The sequence below is a fragment of the Lepisma saccharinum genome, chromosome 8, assembly GCF_977018435.1.
Source record: "Lepisma saccharinum chromosome 8, izLepSacc3.1, whole genome shotgun sequence".
NCBI lineage: Eukaryota > Metazoa > Arthropoda > Insecta > Zygentoma > Lepismatidae > Lepisma > Lepisma saccharinum.
The window spans coordinates 51,280,698-51,300,272 of NC_139236.1; the positions used below are offsets into that span (position 1 = coordinate 51,280,698).

At 39.4% G+C, this 19,575-nt stretch overlaps 1 protein-coding gene across 1 annotated transcript in view; it reads right to left on the reverse strand.

The window, feature by feature from the left end:
- LOC145990994 (uncharacterized) overlaps positions 1-19,575 on the reverse strand; it is a 124,415-nt gene that overhangs the window by 12,528 nt on the left and 92,312 nt on the right. Inside the window, exons 3-5 of the mRNA XM_083126639.1 lie at positions 11,230-11,457; positions 5,938-6,073; positions 3,305-3,434 (exon numbers count right to left, since the gene is read on the reverse strand). Of these exons, the coding sequence (XP_082982765.1) occupies positions 3,305-3,434; positions 5,938-6,073; positions 11,230-11,457 (494 nt within the window). The remainder of the gene's footprint in view (positions 1-3,304; positions 3,435-5,937; positions 6,074-11,229; positions 11,458-19,575) is intronic.

Sequence of the window (19,575 nt, forward strand, 5' to 3'; positions counted from 1 at the left end):
TGTTACAGAAGAGCCGCGGTAGTTCAGTGAGTAAGGGTTCTGACCCACGCGGAAGATCTGGGTTCGATTTCCAAGTGGGTAACTTCAGGCGGGTAGCAATGTTCCTGCATGAAGCAGCTCTGGAGTTCACTCAGCTTGAATTAAGTTTGTACGAATGGCAACCATTGGGGAGTAAAGACGGTCGGAGCGTAATGCTGATGACAGCATCCCCACAAATGATATTATGATTGGGTGGGAACCACATCCATAAACCCCCTCCCCCACCAATGTTTTCACGGCACGTTGCACCCCTTTAACATTTTGAGTATGGAGAGAGCTTCCAGCTTAGCGCTCTTGCATTTGATGTGAACGTCCAAAAAATCCTCGCTCAAGTTCGTTTGTGCTGTATCTTTAAGGACTATCATGCTGTTATCATTATTTTTAGGCCGCGTCTCATATTAAAATCCTCTTCATGCTGAGTGGACCGGGTTTCAAACTCGTGCCTGCTTGTAAACAATACAACACTATTAGTATTCCATTCGCGCGGTTGAGAATCGGCATGTTCGAGCCTGTTCTATCTTGAAGAATGAGGTTATTTTCATATCATCCCTTCCAGTTCTGCAAATGAAGCTTGGAAGCGAGTCACAACTTCCGAAGCATCCATTCAACAAGTGAGCCGATGACGTCATCTCAACGCAGCACCTATGGCAAATTCTCTCACTGACACTCTACACTGTAAGTAGGTTCGCTCGTCAGACTCGGACACAGCTGAACATGTTCCGAAATTAGTCTAACTCTACCATCCTTCTGGTCTTGCATTCAACACTTTCTTTGTTCGTTCTCCTCTTCTTGGCTTCCTTCCTTCTCTTCTGAAACTCGTCCAAGAGCGACTGAAGCTCCTCATATAGCCTCTCCCTTGACAAGACCGTAGTTTGTGTTCAACGAGGGCCTCCAGCTGTAGGTGACCCTGAGTTAACTATACTCTGTCCACAATATTTCTCATGGAAATGTAGTGCGTATGATTAAACTGCGCTGCTACAGGTATAGTAACGTTATGGGACATGTACAGTCACCGGAATGAAAATGGAACATCGAGATCCTGCCTCCTTGCAAGGCGTTATGTGTGTTGCCTAACGCTACGGCAATAAGTGGATTTCAATAGCAAATTTGTAATGACAACCAATTGGCAAGTGCACAACTCACGTACTTTTGTTTACATTCACTTAATTCTTAACGTGGACGGAGAGTAAACACTACGAGCCTAGACAGCAGCCTCTTCAGTACTGAGCTGGAACCGAAAAGAATATCGATCCGTAAGGACCATCACGAGCAGAGTTGTGGCAACAGAAGGGCTACGTAACTGCGAACGAGCAATCACTGAAAACCTGGCAGACTGAAATGCCATAAGGCAGCCCTTCATTTAGCCCTCACTGTCTAACCTTACCATTATTAAGAGAGAACGTATAGATTAGTCAACACCAAGCACCTGACTGTAATTTTCAGAACGTCGCTGGAATTCACCATTTCAGCCACTGTTGAAATTTGCTATCAAAAATCTTTCAAAGTGTCCGAAGAATTTTCATTAATGTTATGTGGAGCATAAAAGTTCCTGGTAGTTTCCCTTGGTGACACACTAATGAGGTATAGAAAAATACATAGGCGAAGACCCTATGAATATGGAGATGAAAAACTCAAACGAGAACATCGTCTTTTCTTGATGTCGCTTCATTAATACTTCCCTTCATCCCTATTTCTTTAGTTTACGATCCAAAAGAGAGAATATGAAAATAACCTGGACTTTTTTGACAACCAAGAAGGTTTGAATATTAAAGTTGCAAGGAAAATTTCCAGCATCTGAGCTCATTAACAAAAATTTTTCTTCCCTAACTTTCGTCTTTTCCTTGTAAGGGAAAAAACAGCAGTAATAAACTTCTGAGTGAAAGGAAAGTGAAAATTAATGACCAAAAGATACTCGAAACATGGGGCAGTTCTTTATGTGCCCGAAGAGAGAGACTCGGGGTGGAAAGTTTTGGGAAAGATTTTTACTTCTTATCAACGTTGGGGGGTTGCTTCTTCAGTGCGACCCCTTCTGCCGTAAAAGCTTAGCAGGGGGACCCTCTGTGGTCGTTGCGTCAGGGAAAGAGGAAGATTAAAGTTTCATGTTCGCTTCTTCTCGTCTCTTCCCTCCGTATCTCTATCTTGCCCTCTGATCTGTTTTCCTCACCCTTGCTTCTTCACTGCATCTAAGACTTCTCTGGTGTATGATCATCTTGGTGGTTGAAACACTGAATCCTTTCAAAAATAAATACAGAGAGTTTCATTGAGATATGAACTTGTTTTGTACTTTTGGTATAGAAAAGAGACTTAAAGGGCCAATGGTTCCTCACTGCATCTAACACTGTGCTTTGGTGCTTTTGCTTCATCTTAATTGTTGAAACTAAGATCACTGTATCGTTTAATAAAAAAATACAGGGTGTTTCAGTGAGATATAAACATGTTTTATACTTTTGGTATAGAAAAGAGACTTAGAGAACCAATGCTTCTTCTTAACTGCATCTAAGACTGTGCTCTGGTGTATGATGCTCTTCATCTTAATTGTTGAAACTAAGATCACCGTATCTTTTAATAAATAAATACAGGGTGTTTCAGTTTGATATGAACATGTTTTATACTTTTGGTATAGATAAGATACTTAGAGAACCAATTAGCTAGAAAATTCATTATCTTTACTAATAACAGTTGACAAATACTACAAATACTACAGTTGACAAATTGTTCTCGTCAAGCCTATAAGTTATTAATAATTATTAATATGTTGAAAATATAATTATTGGTTACATGATGTGTTTCTAAAATGAGGTACACGATCGGAGAATATACCATTTTAACACTGAATCGAACTTTCCATGTATCATAGTACTTCATTTCAATGGGCATTCCCTACATATCAATGCTAGCTTTGCAACCTTGGTTGTACTTTCCTTTTAACATATTTTCCCTCAGTGTCCTGGTTATAAATTATTATATTATTATATTGTACAGTCTGAATCATTATAAACACCCCAAAAATTCCTATTATTTTCGTTTTCGGAAGACAAGCCAGATAATATTAAAAATCAAAAGTCAGTAGGCAAGCTTGCTTATCAGGGCATGGTTTAACGTGTAAGAATTCCAGCATATTTCAGTGGTAATTTCTCCTGACAGCTCAACATTACACGTTTGCTATGAATGTCCTGGTCTAGTTTGCATACTTATACATTCGTATTGCTAAAAAAAATAACTGAAATGAAATCGTAAATAAACCACAGCCTGAAGAACTACTTACTAATTTCTCCGGGTTCGACAGTTACTTCTAAACGCTCGCACTGGTAGTAGCACTCTGGTGGCGGGTGTAGGAACCATTTCTTTCGGCCTCGCAGCTGCGCTTGCCATGAAGGATGCTCCACGACGTCGATCTGTGGAGTAGAGGAACGGAAGATGGATTTAATGCATGTGACAACAACAAATTAGTTAGTGATTACTCACTTTCTTTCTACTTTTTAGGGTACTTTGTGTGATTTGGTGCAATAATATTAATAGTATATCTTGCGTTATGCGTGAGAAGTCTCTATATTATCACTCTAATGGCAATGTTTCTTCATCGCAGTAGACACTTTGTAGTGTCTCCTCGGCGGCTGCGTGGTGGTAGGGCTGTTGCTTTGTGATCTCAGATTCGATTATAGGCGTCGCCAGAAATTTTTGCAGGGGGGGGGGGGGTTGGGCAAATGACAAAAGTTGAATACTAGAAAAATAATAAGTATTATTGCCACTGTTATAAATGTTATTATACAATAATATATATTATAAAATAACAAAAAAAAATATTCGAAATAATTGTATTAACTTTTGCACGTCTCGTTCAAGAAAAGGCTTTAAATATTAGGGGGATCTCTTTTTCATAAAGTTTGTTGTGTGACCTTTCACCTACAACTGAAATTCTTAAGAGTTTTGAAAACTGTAGAACCATTTCTTCTTTGGATGAAATTGTAGAATATAATCTTAATCGTGTATTTTTCACTCAATGTTTTCCACCCAATGCATTTTTACTTTGATTATTATCTTCGAATACTAACTAAATGAACGTTAATTCTGTTCTTTACAATAAGAGTAACAAACTTCCTACTTTCTTGTATCTTTAAATGAACAATATCAATTTCCAGGGCGTCCATCTACCTGTTCGACCCCCCCTTTCCCGACGCCACTTTTGGGTAATCTATGATGATGAACATGAGAATTAAATGAAATTGATGAAGGGGCAATCACAAAGATAGCCCATGCCAAGCCCGGAACTCGAACCCGAGAACTTTGGGTGGCGAGATCGAAAGTCGACCACTTAACGCGCTCGGCTATCGAGCCGGCTAAATATTATTTGTTGCAGGATAACGAGTCAATGGTTACTGCAACAACAAGCATGGTACACCCACGGACCACATCTGATTGTGTCTCGTTGTAATCAAGGAGTCTGGGGTTCGATATCCATTGGAGGCACACAGTGGTTCGGATTCCATTTTAAGCTCTAGCTCCTGTCCCGATTAGCCTATCTGTGCATAAAATAGACTTAAAACGATGCCAATAGAGTTATTACAGCCCAGAAGTGTCTGTGACTGTACAATCTGGCCGAGTTGCGTTCTGTTTTCGAGAACGAGTGTGTTGAGTGCCGGACTCACGATCTGGCCACCAGGATCCAGGTTGAAATCCTGTGGGAATTGAGTAGCTTTGCATCGATTTCACCTGATCACTGTTTTCATTGTTGTGATTAGCAAATAGAGGCAGAGAAGCGACACTAGATAAGAAGAATATAAAATACGTTTCTTTCTTATCCATTGCTGCCCTTATTTGTGTTTATTAGTGGAAATTGGTATTATGCTAAGTTTATGTCGCTTGTCTACATATCTAGGTTAATCGTGACGATGAGGATAATCAAGTGATGAAATAGCTCATAGGACCAACAGTATGGCACATACATACCTTACTCAGAATTTGAACCTATGGCTCCTGCTGTTAGCTATCCATTTCGCCACAGAGGCTTTATCTTATAACATGAAAATGTGTCAATTGAAAGAGTGAGGGAACACAATATCGTCTACGTATACCAAGTGCGTACCCCAGGGACGGAACTGATAGGACTGGAGCTCAATACCCCCAAAATTCGTTAACTTGAAAAACAAAACAGGAAATTTATTAAAATTATGAAATTAATAAATATTTTCACAAGGAAGAATTTTATACACTATTATTTCATTGATGCTATGTTTCTGTGAAGAGCGATTTTTTATTAAATAACTTCTATTAACACACTCGGCCTTTACATGAACACATAGGGGTGTAGTGGCTTTTGGTGATAAAAAGCAACTAATATAAATAAATCTATATAAGTTATTACACAACTTGCTTGCAAGATAACCGAAAGTGAAATTACAAAGTGAGCATATCAAAAAGCACAAATATTATCTTACTCTGAAGCTCTTACACTTGGAAGACGCAACATTTTCATAGTTATTCAAGTGCTGTCAGGCTGTTGTTACTTGGTATTCTATAGCTCTGATTGATTGATTGATTTGGTGTTTTTTAAGTCCACTTTATGCACAATTAGGCTAATCGAGACTGGACCTACAGCTTAAAGTGGGATCCGAACCACTATGTGCCTCCACCAGGTATCGAACCCGGACCCCTTGATTACAAGGCGACGACGCTACCACTGCGCCATCGGGGAGGCCCTTTAGAGCTCGCACAAAGATATCTTGCCACCCTTTACTACATGATATTATTATTATCAGGTTCGGCCTGTTACGCACACAAAAAAAAAGATATGCTACTTATCTAGGAATTACATTTCAGGAAGATATCTGACTTTAATTCTATATTCTAAAAAATATATAAATTTGGAACACCTTATACTGTAAACGTTTTGGAACTTACATGCATGCTATCACTATATCCAGGGCTGCCTACAAATATCCACTCCAGATTAGTATTTTTCCCTACGGGCGGCAAGAAGTATGGACGTGCAAAGTGTTGGCGAAGAATGGTAGCAATCCGATCATCACAGTTGCTCCTGCGGAAAGATAAGCACATGACAATGACCATGATAGCAGGCTGGAAGAGTATACATTATCATGTGAACATACGGTGTAGGGGTGGTATTATATTCACTGTTATATTATATATACACAGATTATCATGGGTAGAACCAGATTTATAGTTGTTCCTTAAGCTTACTCTCAAGGCTATGAGCCTTGAAAAAAACCGTACTTTATATCCTGTATGAATGCAGCCAAGCCACACAGATTCATGATTGACGCTAAGAGTTATATTTTCTGTGAAAATAAGGATTATTTTTGAGAGGCAAGCAGATGTTAACAGTGTAAACACTTGCAGGACCTGATGTTTATGAAGGAAAGACTAGATGGAACAGTTATCACATTGGATCATAATCTCAAATATTCCAGGCTGAATTCCAGATCATGAGAAAATTTAATGAATGGAACTTCTTCATCTAAAATCATTTTCTATCTAAACGCAGTGAAAATAAGACAATTAGCACGTCTACACCTAAGAATTCATGCTGTGCCTTCACAACTCATGACGAGATGCAACGTATCCGTCAACAATTATCATGCAATGAGTGATAAAGAAATATATCGTTAACGGAGTTAAGATTCCTACTAGATACGATTCTGACCACTGATCTAGGAAGTACCAGGGTTAAAATTTTTGATTTCCGATTTGCTGGGAAGCTGAGTTTGGTAACTAGGGTGTGTTTTATCTTTGCTTGGTTCGCTGCTGGGAGAAGCCAATCAAAACCCACTTCAATCAAACTGTGGTACGTACAGCACAATTTGTAACTGCATAAACAAAATGTAGCACTTGCGGATTTTAAATGCTAATAGCTTTTGAAGAGGTGGGAAAATAAACTTGAGAAAATTATGAAAAACAAAAATACCACTGACACTCTTTTAAAAATCCTACCAGTGCATGTATTCATACAGTACAAATGTTATCTGAAGTAGATTAATTACCATTACAGGGACAAACTGGTAAGTGGCATTTGTAATATAAAAGTATTTCGGGTATTACGACAATAGAAGCCTTGCTTTTGTAATAAAGGACTAACGGTAATATTTCCTATCTAGTTATGGTCCTAAGAAACCAAATAGCTATATAAAAATTATTCCGTAATGCGAACTACGCACAGAACACAAAATTTGTCAATTGACACAAATACGCTGACTCCATAAGTCATAAAGTGCATAAACTTCAAATGATGTATTTCTTTGTGCAAGTATGAATCAAAAGTAGGGTGACCATAATATTTTGACCAAAAACGGGACATCCCAAGGAGGTCAGTTTACCCCCTCCCCCTCCCTTCCTGAAAAGTCAGTTAGGCCTATAGCTAATTATAATACATTTACGGAGTGTTTCTGATCACTTCTGATCAACCTTTGATGTTAGCCCTACGCTGAAGTTGAGGAGTTTGAGAAGTAATTATCAGAAGAACGAAATCTTCTCTAGACCAACTTTATTCTTTTCCAACTGTTCATAAAACTCCCTACATATATCTGACACACAACGAGAGATTAGTCTTTTGAGTTTGTTTCAGGATGGAGGAATTTAAATTCTAATTGCTGGTCCACATTGACACTACCTATGCTTCTCGGTCATGCGTATTCATAACTCTACAAATAACGAAACACAGACAAAGCAATACAACTCGGGACGCGAGCTAACTTAAACAGTAAACTATTGCCTGCTCGAACATTCTCAACGGCAATGGAATATTTTTATTGCTTTGAAATGCTTGAGATACAGTTCGAGTCCCCGCCTGGGCAGGCTTTTCCTTGTGAGTATCTGTTCATCAATTTTATCCAATCTAATATTATCACTCTTCCTCATCGTCGCGATGAACCAAAATGGCAGAAAAACGTCGTAAAACAACAGCAATACAAATGCATCTCGTTCAAGAAATAGGTTAGGTAGTTAGAAAGAAATTTTAGTAGTGAATTTTACGTTGCGTGACGTCGTCACATAAAATTTCTTTTTTGACATTTTGAAACTAATATAACCATTTATTCTTTTTGGATTAAGTGGTAGAAAGTTAAAAAAAACGTCAATTTCTGACTTGGTTCCTTCATTTTTATACTCAATCTTTCCAGCTATCGGTAATTCTACTAGAATCCATATTGACTGAATTTTATTGCTATTTTAAACTTCAAAAGTACAAAAACCATTTGTTTTATTTCTGATTTGAAATTAACATTTTTAAAAATTGAAACGAATGATGTCAAGGACAAGAAGAGAACCCATCCAGCGTCGAATAACATGGGTACCTGGGGGAAACCCTGGGGGGTAAAGGCGGTCAGGGGCGTGATGCTGATCACATCACCCCCAGTCACGAACGGATCAAGAAAGTGTGGGGCGTTATACCCCAAGTCCTGAACGTATCACCAGTTCGGCATCTTTGACAGAACCCCAGAGGAAGCCGACCGGACCCGTATCTGGTTTCGAGCCACCACCTGTTTTTCGGCAAAGCGCTGTTGTCGCTTTTGCCTGCAGTGTTTAGACACCCATTCATTGACTGTGACGTTTTACTCCCAAGATCTTTATATTGCATAAAAAAATAGCAAAACACAATAACACAACCTAGTAAAGATAGAGAAGCGCAAGCTCGCGATTAGAAATCTCTAAAGAAACTGAATTAGCAACATCTCATTTAGTCCACGTGCATTTGATGAGAGCTGTCATTTCTTGGAGGGACGCTATTGGTGGGAAAGGTTTCAGGGGACGATTTATTGCACTGCACGTGGACCTGACATGTGGTTGTTAGGGGGAAAACTGATCTTTCGGAACTTTCTTTGAAGTAAAGTGAGGTTTCTTTGGGGACGAGCACTATACCCCCACACCTCCTATACGCCTTCATGGCGTGGTCCTATGCACAGGGGAGCACTTTACCTTTACCTTTTGATGTCAAGAACGTTCAAGGAGATTGGTATGTTGCCAGGAATACTTGAGTCTCTTGGGGAGAGCAAATCTCTTGCATCCCCCTCCCTAGTTGCGTTCTCAGCATTCGCAAGGAGTGGTTGAGCACACACAAAGCACAGAAAAATCTTCTACAGCATTACCAACCACTTTGGTTTGAACTGACTACCTCTCCAATACGTGTCCATTCACGCTTTAAAACATTGGCCACCACAGCCAACACGGACGAAACTAATATGTGGGGTGAAACATGATCATTGCTAGAGAAATATAGCGCTATAAATTATATATTAACTGCGACTTACAAACAGCACAGCAAGCTCCTATGTTGCCTCGGACGGTATCAAATTTCACGTCTATTAAATTTACCACCACGCCGATTGCAGCGGAATGAATTGCGTTATATTCTCGTGCTTTTTCCCAACACTGTGGCCAATCATTATTTCACAGGTTCATAAGTCACGCATATTGTTTTCAATTGATGAGCGGTACAGCTCGATGCCAGAATCCAATTACGGTCTAATGAATCATTTGTTGCAGGGCTGGATAGGGGAACAGGACGCGTGTCTTTGTTTATTGTTGTTTTTTTTTCTTTTGCAGCCCAACATGATCATTCATGTGATGTAGGAGTGTGTAAATACAGCATCCGTTGTGCTGGGATTACATCCAGCGTTTCTTTCTGACCAGGATGCTGCTTTGATCTGTTGTATTTTTGGTGAAGAATTAGTGTAGTGATGAGTGGAGAACATCAGGCTGTGTGTACAGGGTGCCCACAAAAATCTGGAAGGCAAAAAATTGTAGTGTCCTTGTGTTGACGTCACCAGAAGAAATAAATATTTTATTTTAAAGGGGAGATAGAGAGAAAGATGAAAACATGAAAGAAATGATATGGAATGAGAGGAGAAGTATGAATGGAAGAGAAATATAAAAAGGGAGGAACAGAGAAAGAAAAGGTGAAAGGGGAAATAACGGAAAGAAAAACTAAAGAAGATAGTAAGGTAAAAAAGAAGAGAGAAAAACTAAAGAAAGACAAAAGAGAAGAGAAAGAAAGAAAAACTAAAGAAGGGAGAAATGGGGAAAATAAGAAGAGAAAGAAAGCTAAATAAGAGAGAAAGGGGAAAGAAAAGAAGAGGAAGAAAGAAACACTAAAGAGAGGGAGAAAGACAATGAGAAGAGAGAGAAAAACTAAATAGGGAGAAAGGGAAAAAGAAGAGAAATAAAGAAAAACTAAAGAAGAGAGAAAGAGGGAAAATAAAATAAGAAAAAGAGTAAAACTAAAGAGAGAAAGGCAAAACAGAAGAGAAAGAAAGAAAAACCAAAGAAGGGAGAAAGGAGAATATTAGAGAAAGAGATAGAAAAACTAAAGAAGAGAGAAAAGGTAAAGAGAAGAGAAAGAAAGAAAAACAAGAGAGAAAAGGCAAAAGAGAAGAAATGAATGAAGGACGAGAGACAAAGAAACATATAGAAGCGAGATAGGGAGAAATAGAGAGAGGAGAGAGACAGAGAATAGAGAAATAAAAGATTGGTTTGAGTTGCTGTTTTAAGTCCACTTTATGCACAGTAAGGCTAATCGGGACTGGACCTACAGTTTAAAGTGGGATCCGAACCACTTGCGCCTCCACCGGGTATCGAACCCGGGACCCCTTGATTACAAGGCAATGACGCTACCACTGCGCCATGCGGGAGGCCCTAAAATAAAAGATTGAAGAGAGGAAGTTAGCAGGAACACAGATATATAATCAGAAATAGAGAGAGGAAACTAAAAATGAAAAATAAAAGAAATACAAATAAAGTAGAGAATGTAGAAATAAGTAGGTAATAGGGTCAAGTGACCCCTTGGTTTTTTCTGCAGACGTGCAGGTGTATGTACTGATACGATCATGTGTGCTTGCGTGTGCAAACCATTTAAAAAAATAACAATTTCAATTATTAAGTCTCAATTTAGGCTATACACTTATGAAGAAGCCTTTGTCACACACAACAGCAAGGGAGAAATCAACTTTAGTGTAACCAGGATTTATACCTAGATTCCCTGGAAGAACACTCTCGGACACAGAGACAGACGGAAAATGCATCAACTCCCCTTATGTCAGTTTGTATGTTTCTTATTTTACATTGTTGTAGGCGAATGAGGAAGAATGTTAAAAAATTAGATGAGAAAGACTCTAACTCAGAACTCTCGGTCACCAAGGCAACATTTCAACCAATTACAAAACTATAAAAGGAGACCCTTACCATCCTATAGACCACGGGTTGGCCTGATCTTCGTGGCTTGCGTTGAACGCGTCTACCAGCCTCGTGAGGTCTGTTCCGTGCATCGTGAACTCGCATGCGTGCTGGAGGCTCCAGTAGTCGACGTTTTGTTCGTAAACGCTCTTGAAGAACTGGAAGTTGAATACGTTCGGGGCGGTCCAATTCTGTGTGGCGTCGGTCACAACTACAGGTCTACCTGGATATGTGTACCTGGAACGGGTAATGAAAACAAAGGTTAACTTGGAATAAGGTTTTGCAATGAATATATTTTCGTACAACATACAGCGGTGAGTTTGCAATAAATTCGTCTGTTTTTACAACTACAGCTTTGCAAGCACAAAAGTCGATTCTGTTTGGAGGAAAATAACGGACCTTCCTGGTTTTTCATTAAAACATATTAATTAAATATTAATTAGTCATTTTCATTAACATACTACTCAATGGCGGCGATTGCGTTTCAAGGTAGATAAGGTTTAGCAGCAAAAGTGGCAAAAAGTGGGGAACAATTGTCCTGTTTTTCTTTCTTTGGCTAAATGCATGTGCAATTTATAGAAGATATAACAATTGCTTCAACATTGTTAACATATGGGGAGGACCAAAATGTCAACCTCTCTTGCAAGGTTGTTAGGCAAACCACCAGTTTCATCTTTTTTTTCAATAATAATATACATATTATTTTTTTTGTATGTGTTTCGTGTGTAGTTTGCACTCTTCTCTGGAGTATAAATGATCCAGTGAAGGAGGACTCTGGCGAGAAGGTAGGGGTAGGAATTGTGTATTTTAATTACCAAGGTGTATATATACAGGGTGTCCATAAAGTCTCACCCCACCCTGGGTATTGTGAGAACGGCTGTAAATAGGAAGAAATGGCGAAACACGTATTCCATGATGTTCAGGGGGAAACGTTTTGAGGCCAACCATTCCCCACGCGGGCCCCCCGCAAGGGGGTAGGCTGGGGTAGACTCATTTCTTTCAAATAGCAAGGGGGATCGAAGAATATCTCGTTTGAAAGGTCTTATCATAACAACAATAATACAGCAAATCTGGAGTCTCTTCGTAGCTCCAATTGACAATGGCGTGAGATCAAATGTGGAACATGACCAGCATTGGACAGGACTCCAACTCCTACACTAGTAATCCTAGACAACAGTGGGAGCTGTAGCATGATTCGAAGATATCCTAGCAGTGTCTACAAATACGTACACCCCCCCCCCCCCCAAGAGATGGCAAGCGTCCGTACACAAAACCGCATATCATCGCGCCCCCTGATATTGCTACCATGAGAACAAGGACCGACATGCACAATCGCAACTCAAGTCAAATGGTGAAGGAGGCACGTAGTTACATGTACAATGTCAACTGAAGGCAAATGGGGGGAGGGTTACAAGATGTTACAACACGTACACCAGGCAGCACCTCGTGTGACTGACCAAAGAGGGCTCTAGTTGGACACCTCCTCTGCTGGCCAGTCCAGGAACCACCCCAGGAGGGGGAAGGGGAAGTTTTTTTCTCTTCGAAGAGAGGACGAGAGCCTAGAGAATAGAGGAAGGAACAACAAAGAAAATGTATGGCGGAGTAGAGGGACATAGTAAAGCAGCCTGTAGAGAGTGTTCGAGTGTGCATTGTACAAGTAATTCGGATAAGAACTTTTTTTATGTGTGAAATCGAATTAAAGACCACAAAAAAGGAGTGGAAATAGTATATAAGTGCGAAAGAAAGAAGCCGCCCAAGGAGAGTGTGTAAGTAAAAGAAGAGGACTGAACTAAGTTAGAAGGAATATGCAGGTGAGAGTGCAGTGAATAAGGGCCCCCACGGAAGGCGCCGGGACTTAGTGTGAATGGGATAAGTAAAAGGGTTAACAACTACGTAAACTTTTCATGAGTCTCTCATGCCACCCCTTTCGCCTCTCCCCGTTGTGCGTCACACCGGTAAACTGCAGTGTGCAGGCCATCCAATATTTGGGGCCTGGACCCACATCTAGTAGTGGAGTTGTTTTGTCGTTATATGTGTTGAGTGCCTCTTTACAACCTCAGCTTTTAACTGGTACTTGAACTCATTCTCAAAAAGATAATATTTATTTTTAGATAATGTAAGGGACTTGACCCCATACAATTAGATGGGCGCAAATAGCCTAAGTGCTGAAGTACCCAAAATTGTATTTCTATTAAATCAATTCATTGTTAGTATGGTAGAGTGACGCGCAAGAGAGGTGGCAGCACGGGGCAGACCATCTCCTTAAATGACTCTAGCAAACAAGAAGCCCTAGATAAATAAATTATCTCTGTTGGTATTGTTGGTAATATTATACGCGTAGATGGCTGCCCTCCCAGAAAATATTCCCGCCCCCTATGCCTTAGTAACAATTTTTTTCCTGGGACCGTCACTGGTACGGTAGTTTATAGCTAAAATGAAATGAAAAAGCAGAACATTTTTAATGGTATTCGTTGTTTAACAGCTTCTTCAACTCAAATGTATTTTGCATTGTTATATCTTTATTTCTGATTTTTCATTAAAAAGCCAAAGAAATTAGCATAATATCTACAGAAACGAAATCACAAGAACGATTTTCTTTGTATTTGCAAAGCTGTAGTTACCATGCAAGAGCATTAAATGAGTTAAAGCTGAGATTAGGAACTGTCACCTTAAATATCCACTCTGGTTACGTAAGATATTTTGTTTACTAACCAAATTTGTCTCTAAGTAAGTGGCCAAGTAGCAGTAGCCCACGGAACAAAAACTAGGTAGATATTCTTCGATAAATTAGTATATTTTGGTTCATATTTTCTGTGTAATTTCTTGTGAATATTGAGGATACTAGAAATATTACAAATTGCGTCATCTCTTGCCGTTATAGGTCATTAGCTCTCAACGTTTCTGAGACCGCGGTTTTTTTTTGGGTTTTTTAAGGTCGATGGCCCGATCCCAATATTTTTACTTGAAATTACTTTTCTAATTTTTAAATCTTTATACGTTTATTAATTCGTACACAGAGTTACAGTATTAATAAATAAATTATGGTATAATCAAAATGAGTTTGATTTGTTTACTGACAACAATAAACTTAGTTTTACATTAGTTGTCAACTAATGGCTGTAATGAATTCTGTAGTTTATTCAGGCCAAAACACCATTAAATTAATGTTGTAAGTGCTGATTTTCATGTTGCATTGCATTTTGAACACCGAAAGAAATCCAAGTAATTTGGAAATCGATCACTATGTTATCATACGAGGAAAACTAATATCTACACCTTAATTTGATTTTAATGATGTTGGTTGGAGAAACTCTCATTGGCTGGTATAATTGATGCCAGAGCCCGGAGATTGACAAACACTATTATGGATTATAATTACGAAACTCCAAGCAAACCGTACAAACAGAACGCGCGTACAGGAAGGAAGGGATACATGGCGGAGAGGATAAATTGGAAGAGAAACATAAAAGCTAGAGAAAATGATGAACTAGAGCATAAAAAGAAGTGGGGAAGACAGTGGAATTGATAATGTACGAGGCTATTTTTTGGGTCGGGTACCCTATTCTACACCCTCGAATTTTCAATTTCTTTTCTTTCATTATGAAGATTATGTGATCCTAATTGTGAATAAAAAACAACTGGCGCGCGGAAAGAAGTATTTACGACTGTACAGCCGTTTAAAGTTGAGGTTTGTCGTTTGAAATTGTTGAGTCCAAATTTCCAACCGATACCGGGCTCCGCCCCTGGGGTAATTGACTTACCGCCCCCTACCGCTACCGCGGCCCCGCCTTTATCTATACAGTCCCTTTTAAAGCATGTTAGAAATTGGCCGGAGTCACCTGCCCCCAACACTATTTCTCACTGTTTTCCGCATTGACACATGAAGATACCAAAAAATGAGGGCTAAAATTAAACCTAAGAAGGTAACTTACCTCTTTTTACCAAGGCCAGGTATTGAATTCTGTGTCAAAGTTCAATTTGTAAGTCCAAAAATGAAGTACCTGCTACGTTGAAAGTTCTTGTTGTCCTTTTCCACAGAATACCAATCTCCACTCCCTTCCCATCATAAAAATTAGAAGTCGCAAATTATCCCATACCACAAGTCATTTAGAAAAACAACCCTCCCCTTTACGGCCTGCAGTTGTCAAAAAGAAATAATTATTTCCAATTTCTGAAGTCGCATAAATGAAATAAAATGTCTGAAATGTCCAATCCGCCAATATATCACACAAATAGCATATCGCAATCGCAAATGTTCCCATTGCACAAGTTAATCATAAGAAGAAAGAGAAAAAATCAGACTTGCGCCTGTGACATGAATCCATCATTCGCCATCATAGAAGTTCTGAAAAACATTTTTGAGGTTACGCAAGGAATTTTAATTTCATAAAAAATGTAAGTTTTGTAGCACGTAGATCTAAAAAATTAACTTCCGCGCTATTTGCAAACACTGTTTGTTATGAGGAACTAAATATTTTTACGAAAATATTTGAAATGTGCCTGAAATCGAGGGTGTAGAAAGGGGTACCGGAGCCAATTTTTTTTCAACCTCTGATGGTGCTGCTAGGTGACCCGTGAAGCGCTAGGAAGCGGGGCGTCACGCAGCTTGATTGGCGTTCCCCTTCCACTACCACCACCACTGTCAAAGACCAACGCTTCAGTTGAAGCTGTGCGACGGGCACGTAGATATGTCTGCTATAATCGACTCTCCCGCCAAGTGCGAGGTGCGTAGTGTGATACGATTTCTACAGGCAGAGGTGCACAATGCAGCGGAAATTCACCGTCGAATGAGCGGTGTGCCGGAGAGGCATGCTGTCTTCAGGTATTGTCTTGCTTCATGACAATGCCCGACCGCATGTTGCTGCGTCAACCCAAGACCTTCTTCAAAGATTTCACTGGGAAGTGTTTGATCACCCTCCCTACCTCCCAGACTTGGCGCCGAGTGACTTCCCACCTATTCCCGGCGATGACGAAGTGATTGGGACGTGGGCGCTTCCATACCAATGCGGAGCTTCGGGACACGGTGCAGACGTGGCTCAACAGACAGGCGGCACCTTTTTTTGCAGAGGGTATTGAAAAGCTGGTGTATCGGTACGATAAATGTCTGAATCTTCTTGGTGATTACGTCGAAGAGTAGATTATACGTGTACATAACTTTTGTCAATAAACCCATTTTGCTATTCACTGTGGTTATGATTTCTGCCCTATCGGAGGTTGAAAAAAATAGCCCTCGTATTGGGAAATGCTGAAGAGAAAAGCAGCTAAGGAGAAAACTGCAAGAGAGTGGTCCAAGAGAGAAGCGAGAGAGAGAGAGAGAGAGAGAGAGAGAGTACACCAGTAGAGGAGGAAAGTTGGAAAGTTACAAAGAAATAAATAGGGGTAAGACTGACAGAAGAAAAAAATAAGGAAAAGAGAGAGAGAATGATAAAAGATAGAAAAAATGCGCGCGCGCGCACGTATGTGTCAATTTTAAAGTTTCCATTTATATACACCCACCCACCAAGTGTTATTAATATTTACCGCCTGTGCACCTTCTCATAATTTTCCGATCCTACCCTCGATTGCCCTCAACGAAAGGACAAAATACTCGACTTAACATTTCCCAGTGGTGATTTGGGTTCAACTTCGTTCACCTTGGCTTCGTTCTTGCTTTCACGTGCCTGCCCTCGTGAGAACCGCTCTCCTTAGCAACCTCTGCAAATGCAGGGGGAAGAGTATCCGCAAGGTGATTACATCTGGTCACTATTTGTTCAGTTGGGACTTCACAGTTCTCTCAGTAGGGATGGAGTGCTAAGCCCGCTTTAATCGAAAGCATTTCATTTAGTATATTTGCTATCATAAATGCTATCTAAATGCTTCCAACAATGTTATAGCATATACAGTAGTAGTACTTTATACGGACGCATTTCATGTACAATTCGGTAAGCTTTTGCGATTGCAATGTGTAATATATACAGCACGAAAGGCACGTCGAGTTACACCATCTATGGTGACTCGACGTTGTTTACAATTGAAACAACTAAGATATTCTCTCATGTGCACAGTAAACGACATAAAGCAGCGCCATTGATTTGTACCTAAAACCTTATTCCAGTGGCGTCTCGTCCCTTGGGGCTTCCAGGGCTTAGCCCCTAAAGAAAAATGGACGTATTCACGTAATTATCAATCACCATAACGCATAACTATCACACAGTCTTTTAAAAGGCGGTTTTTACCCACGTAAATTCATCGTCTGTTGCAATGGATACGACAGCGCTCCTAGCGGCATTGATGTCAATTATCGTTTTCCGGGGCACGTCGCAAAGGAAGGCGTGGCTTACACCCACCTACGCTACAGTGAAGGTCACATGCTAGCAGAGAGAGGAGGGGAGACTGCAATGGATTTGAGTGCTGATTCGGGGCTAGTTCCGTTGCTTCGCGTTCGATCTCACGTGTTGTTCTGTAGTGTTTTGGTGGCTTTCATTCGCTATGTTTGAGTGAGTTTGGCAGGGTTGATGTTCGAACACAAATTGATGAAGGACATAGGCTGTCAATTACAAGACACAATGAATTTGTCCGGAAAAATAGGCATATATTGAATAGAATTATCGATTGCTTAAGATTCTGTGGTCGACATGAACTTGCTCTACGAGGACATAATGAAAGAGAACAATCTTTAAACAGAGGCATCTTCCCAGATTTATTATCCCTTCATAGAAGAGGGAAAACTAAAGAGGGAACTTCGTGTTCTTTATAGTAGTGAAGAGTTGAACAACATAAACTCTATCAGTAGATTGCATTCATTTTTTATTTAAAATTATTTAGAGGGTACTTTTTCAGAAACAGTAAAAATGACAAACATAGTTTTAATAACTCCAGTGGCAACATCTGAATCTGAACGATGTTTCAGCACATTGAAGCGTATTAAAACCTGATTAAGAAATGCAATGGGACAAGACAGACAAAATGCCTTGGCACTTGCTTACAATAGAGATAGAATACATTTCAAACATAGAGGGCTTCAACGAAAAAGTAATAACAAAATTTGCTGAGCAGAAGAACAGGAGTCAACGTTCGTAGAAAGCTATGTTTCACAACAATACCTGTTTCTTTTGTAATCATGTGAATTGTCATTATATTTTAAATTCTTTAAAAAAAAATAAGTCCAGTTTTGTAGTTTGGAAGAAGATAAATACCCGTTTTTTTTTGTAATTAATGTAATTTGTCATTACATTTTAAATTCTTTCAAAAAAGTAAGTCCAGTTTTGTAGTCTAGAAGAAAAAAATACATTTTTTTGTAATTCATGTGAATTGTCATTATATTTTAAATTCTTTAAAAAATAAGCCCCGGGCTAAATTTGAGGCCACGAGACGCCACTGCCTTATTCCTCTTGGTTGAATAGTTATCGTGTTTTAAAAAATGTGAACTGATACATTGTTTACATCTCACTCGGCATTCATTACATCTGCATTCGTGACCATGAGGTCGCTTCTGATTGGTTATGCTGATACGTTCAAGCCTGTATTATTTATTTATTAAACGTATTATTATATTTATTTTAAAAACTTAATAATACTCAGCGGTGAACGATGAGACTCGGTGAAGTACACAGACTCCTCTCAGGTACAGGGATAGTGTTAGGCAAAGACAATATTCACACCACAGAGAAATAAAACCACGTTGCTGCAGTAGATAAACAAAGGTTATATTCTTTATTTATGGCAATTATAATGCGAATGTACTTGAGACGAAGGCGAGGATTCCGCTTTGTAATTGAATTGACTCAACTAAAACGCATAAACTCAATCCGTGGCTATCGGCAAGCCTATGATCACATAGACCTAGCTTGCGCCCCGAACTACCACACCAAGAGATATGCAATAATAACTGAGCCAATATTTGCTCTTTAGCCTTCTATTCCAAATTAATAATTAGGCTAGCTTTATTTCTTAACGAATAATGGTTGCAGTATTGTGCGTAGCATCAATGCATGGTCATCGGCATACCTATGTTCACATAGGCTTAGCTTGCGCCCCGAACTACCATACAAAGATGTATGCACAACACCGAGGAGTTCTTTTTTATGTTTAAAATCTTCGATGATCCGTGGCTAAAGTGTGTTACTTCTTACGTGATATCCTCGCTTTTATACTATTTTCGAGAAACACAGATTCAAGTACAGATGAATCACTCACTATCTAGAAAAGGATACTATCAACAAAACTGACATCTACACATGTTTAGAAATACAAATTCACATAGTGCACTCTCGCAAACATGAAGGTACATTAAACTACTCATAATAGAGCATAAAATACAATAGACATTAAACAAAAGATATACATTACAAACAAGGTGCAATATTACATATAATA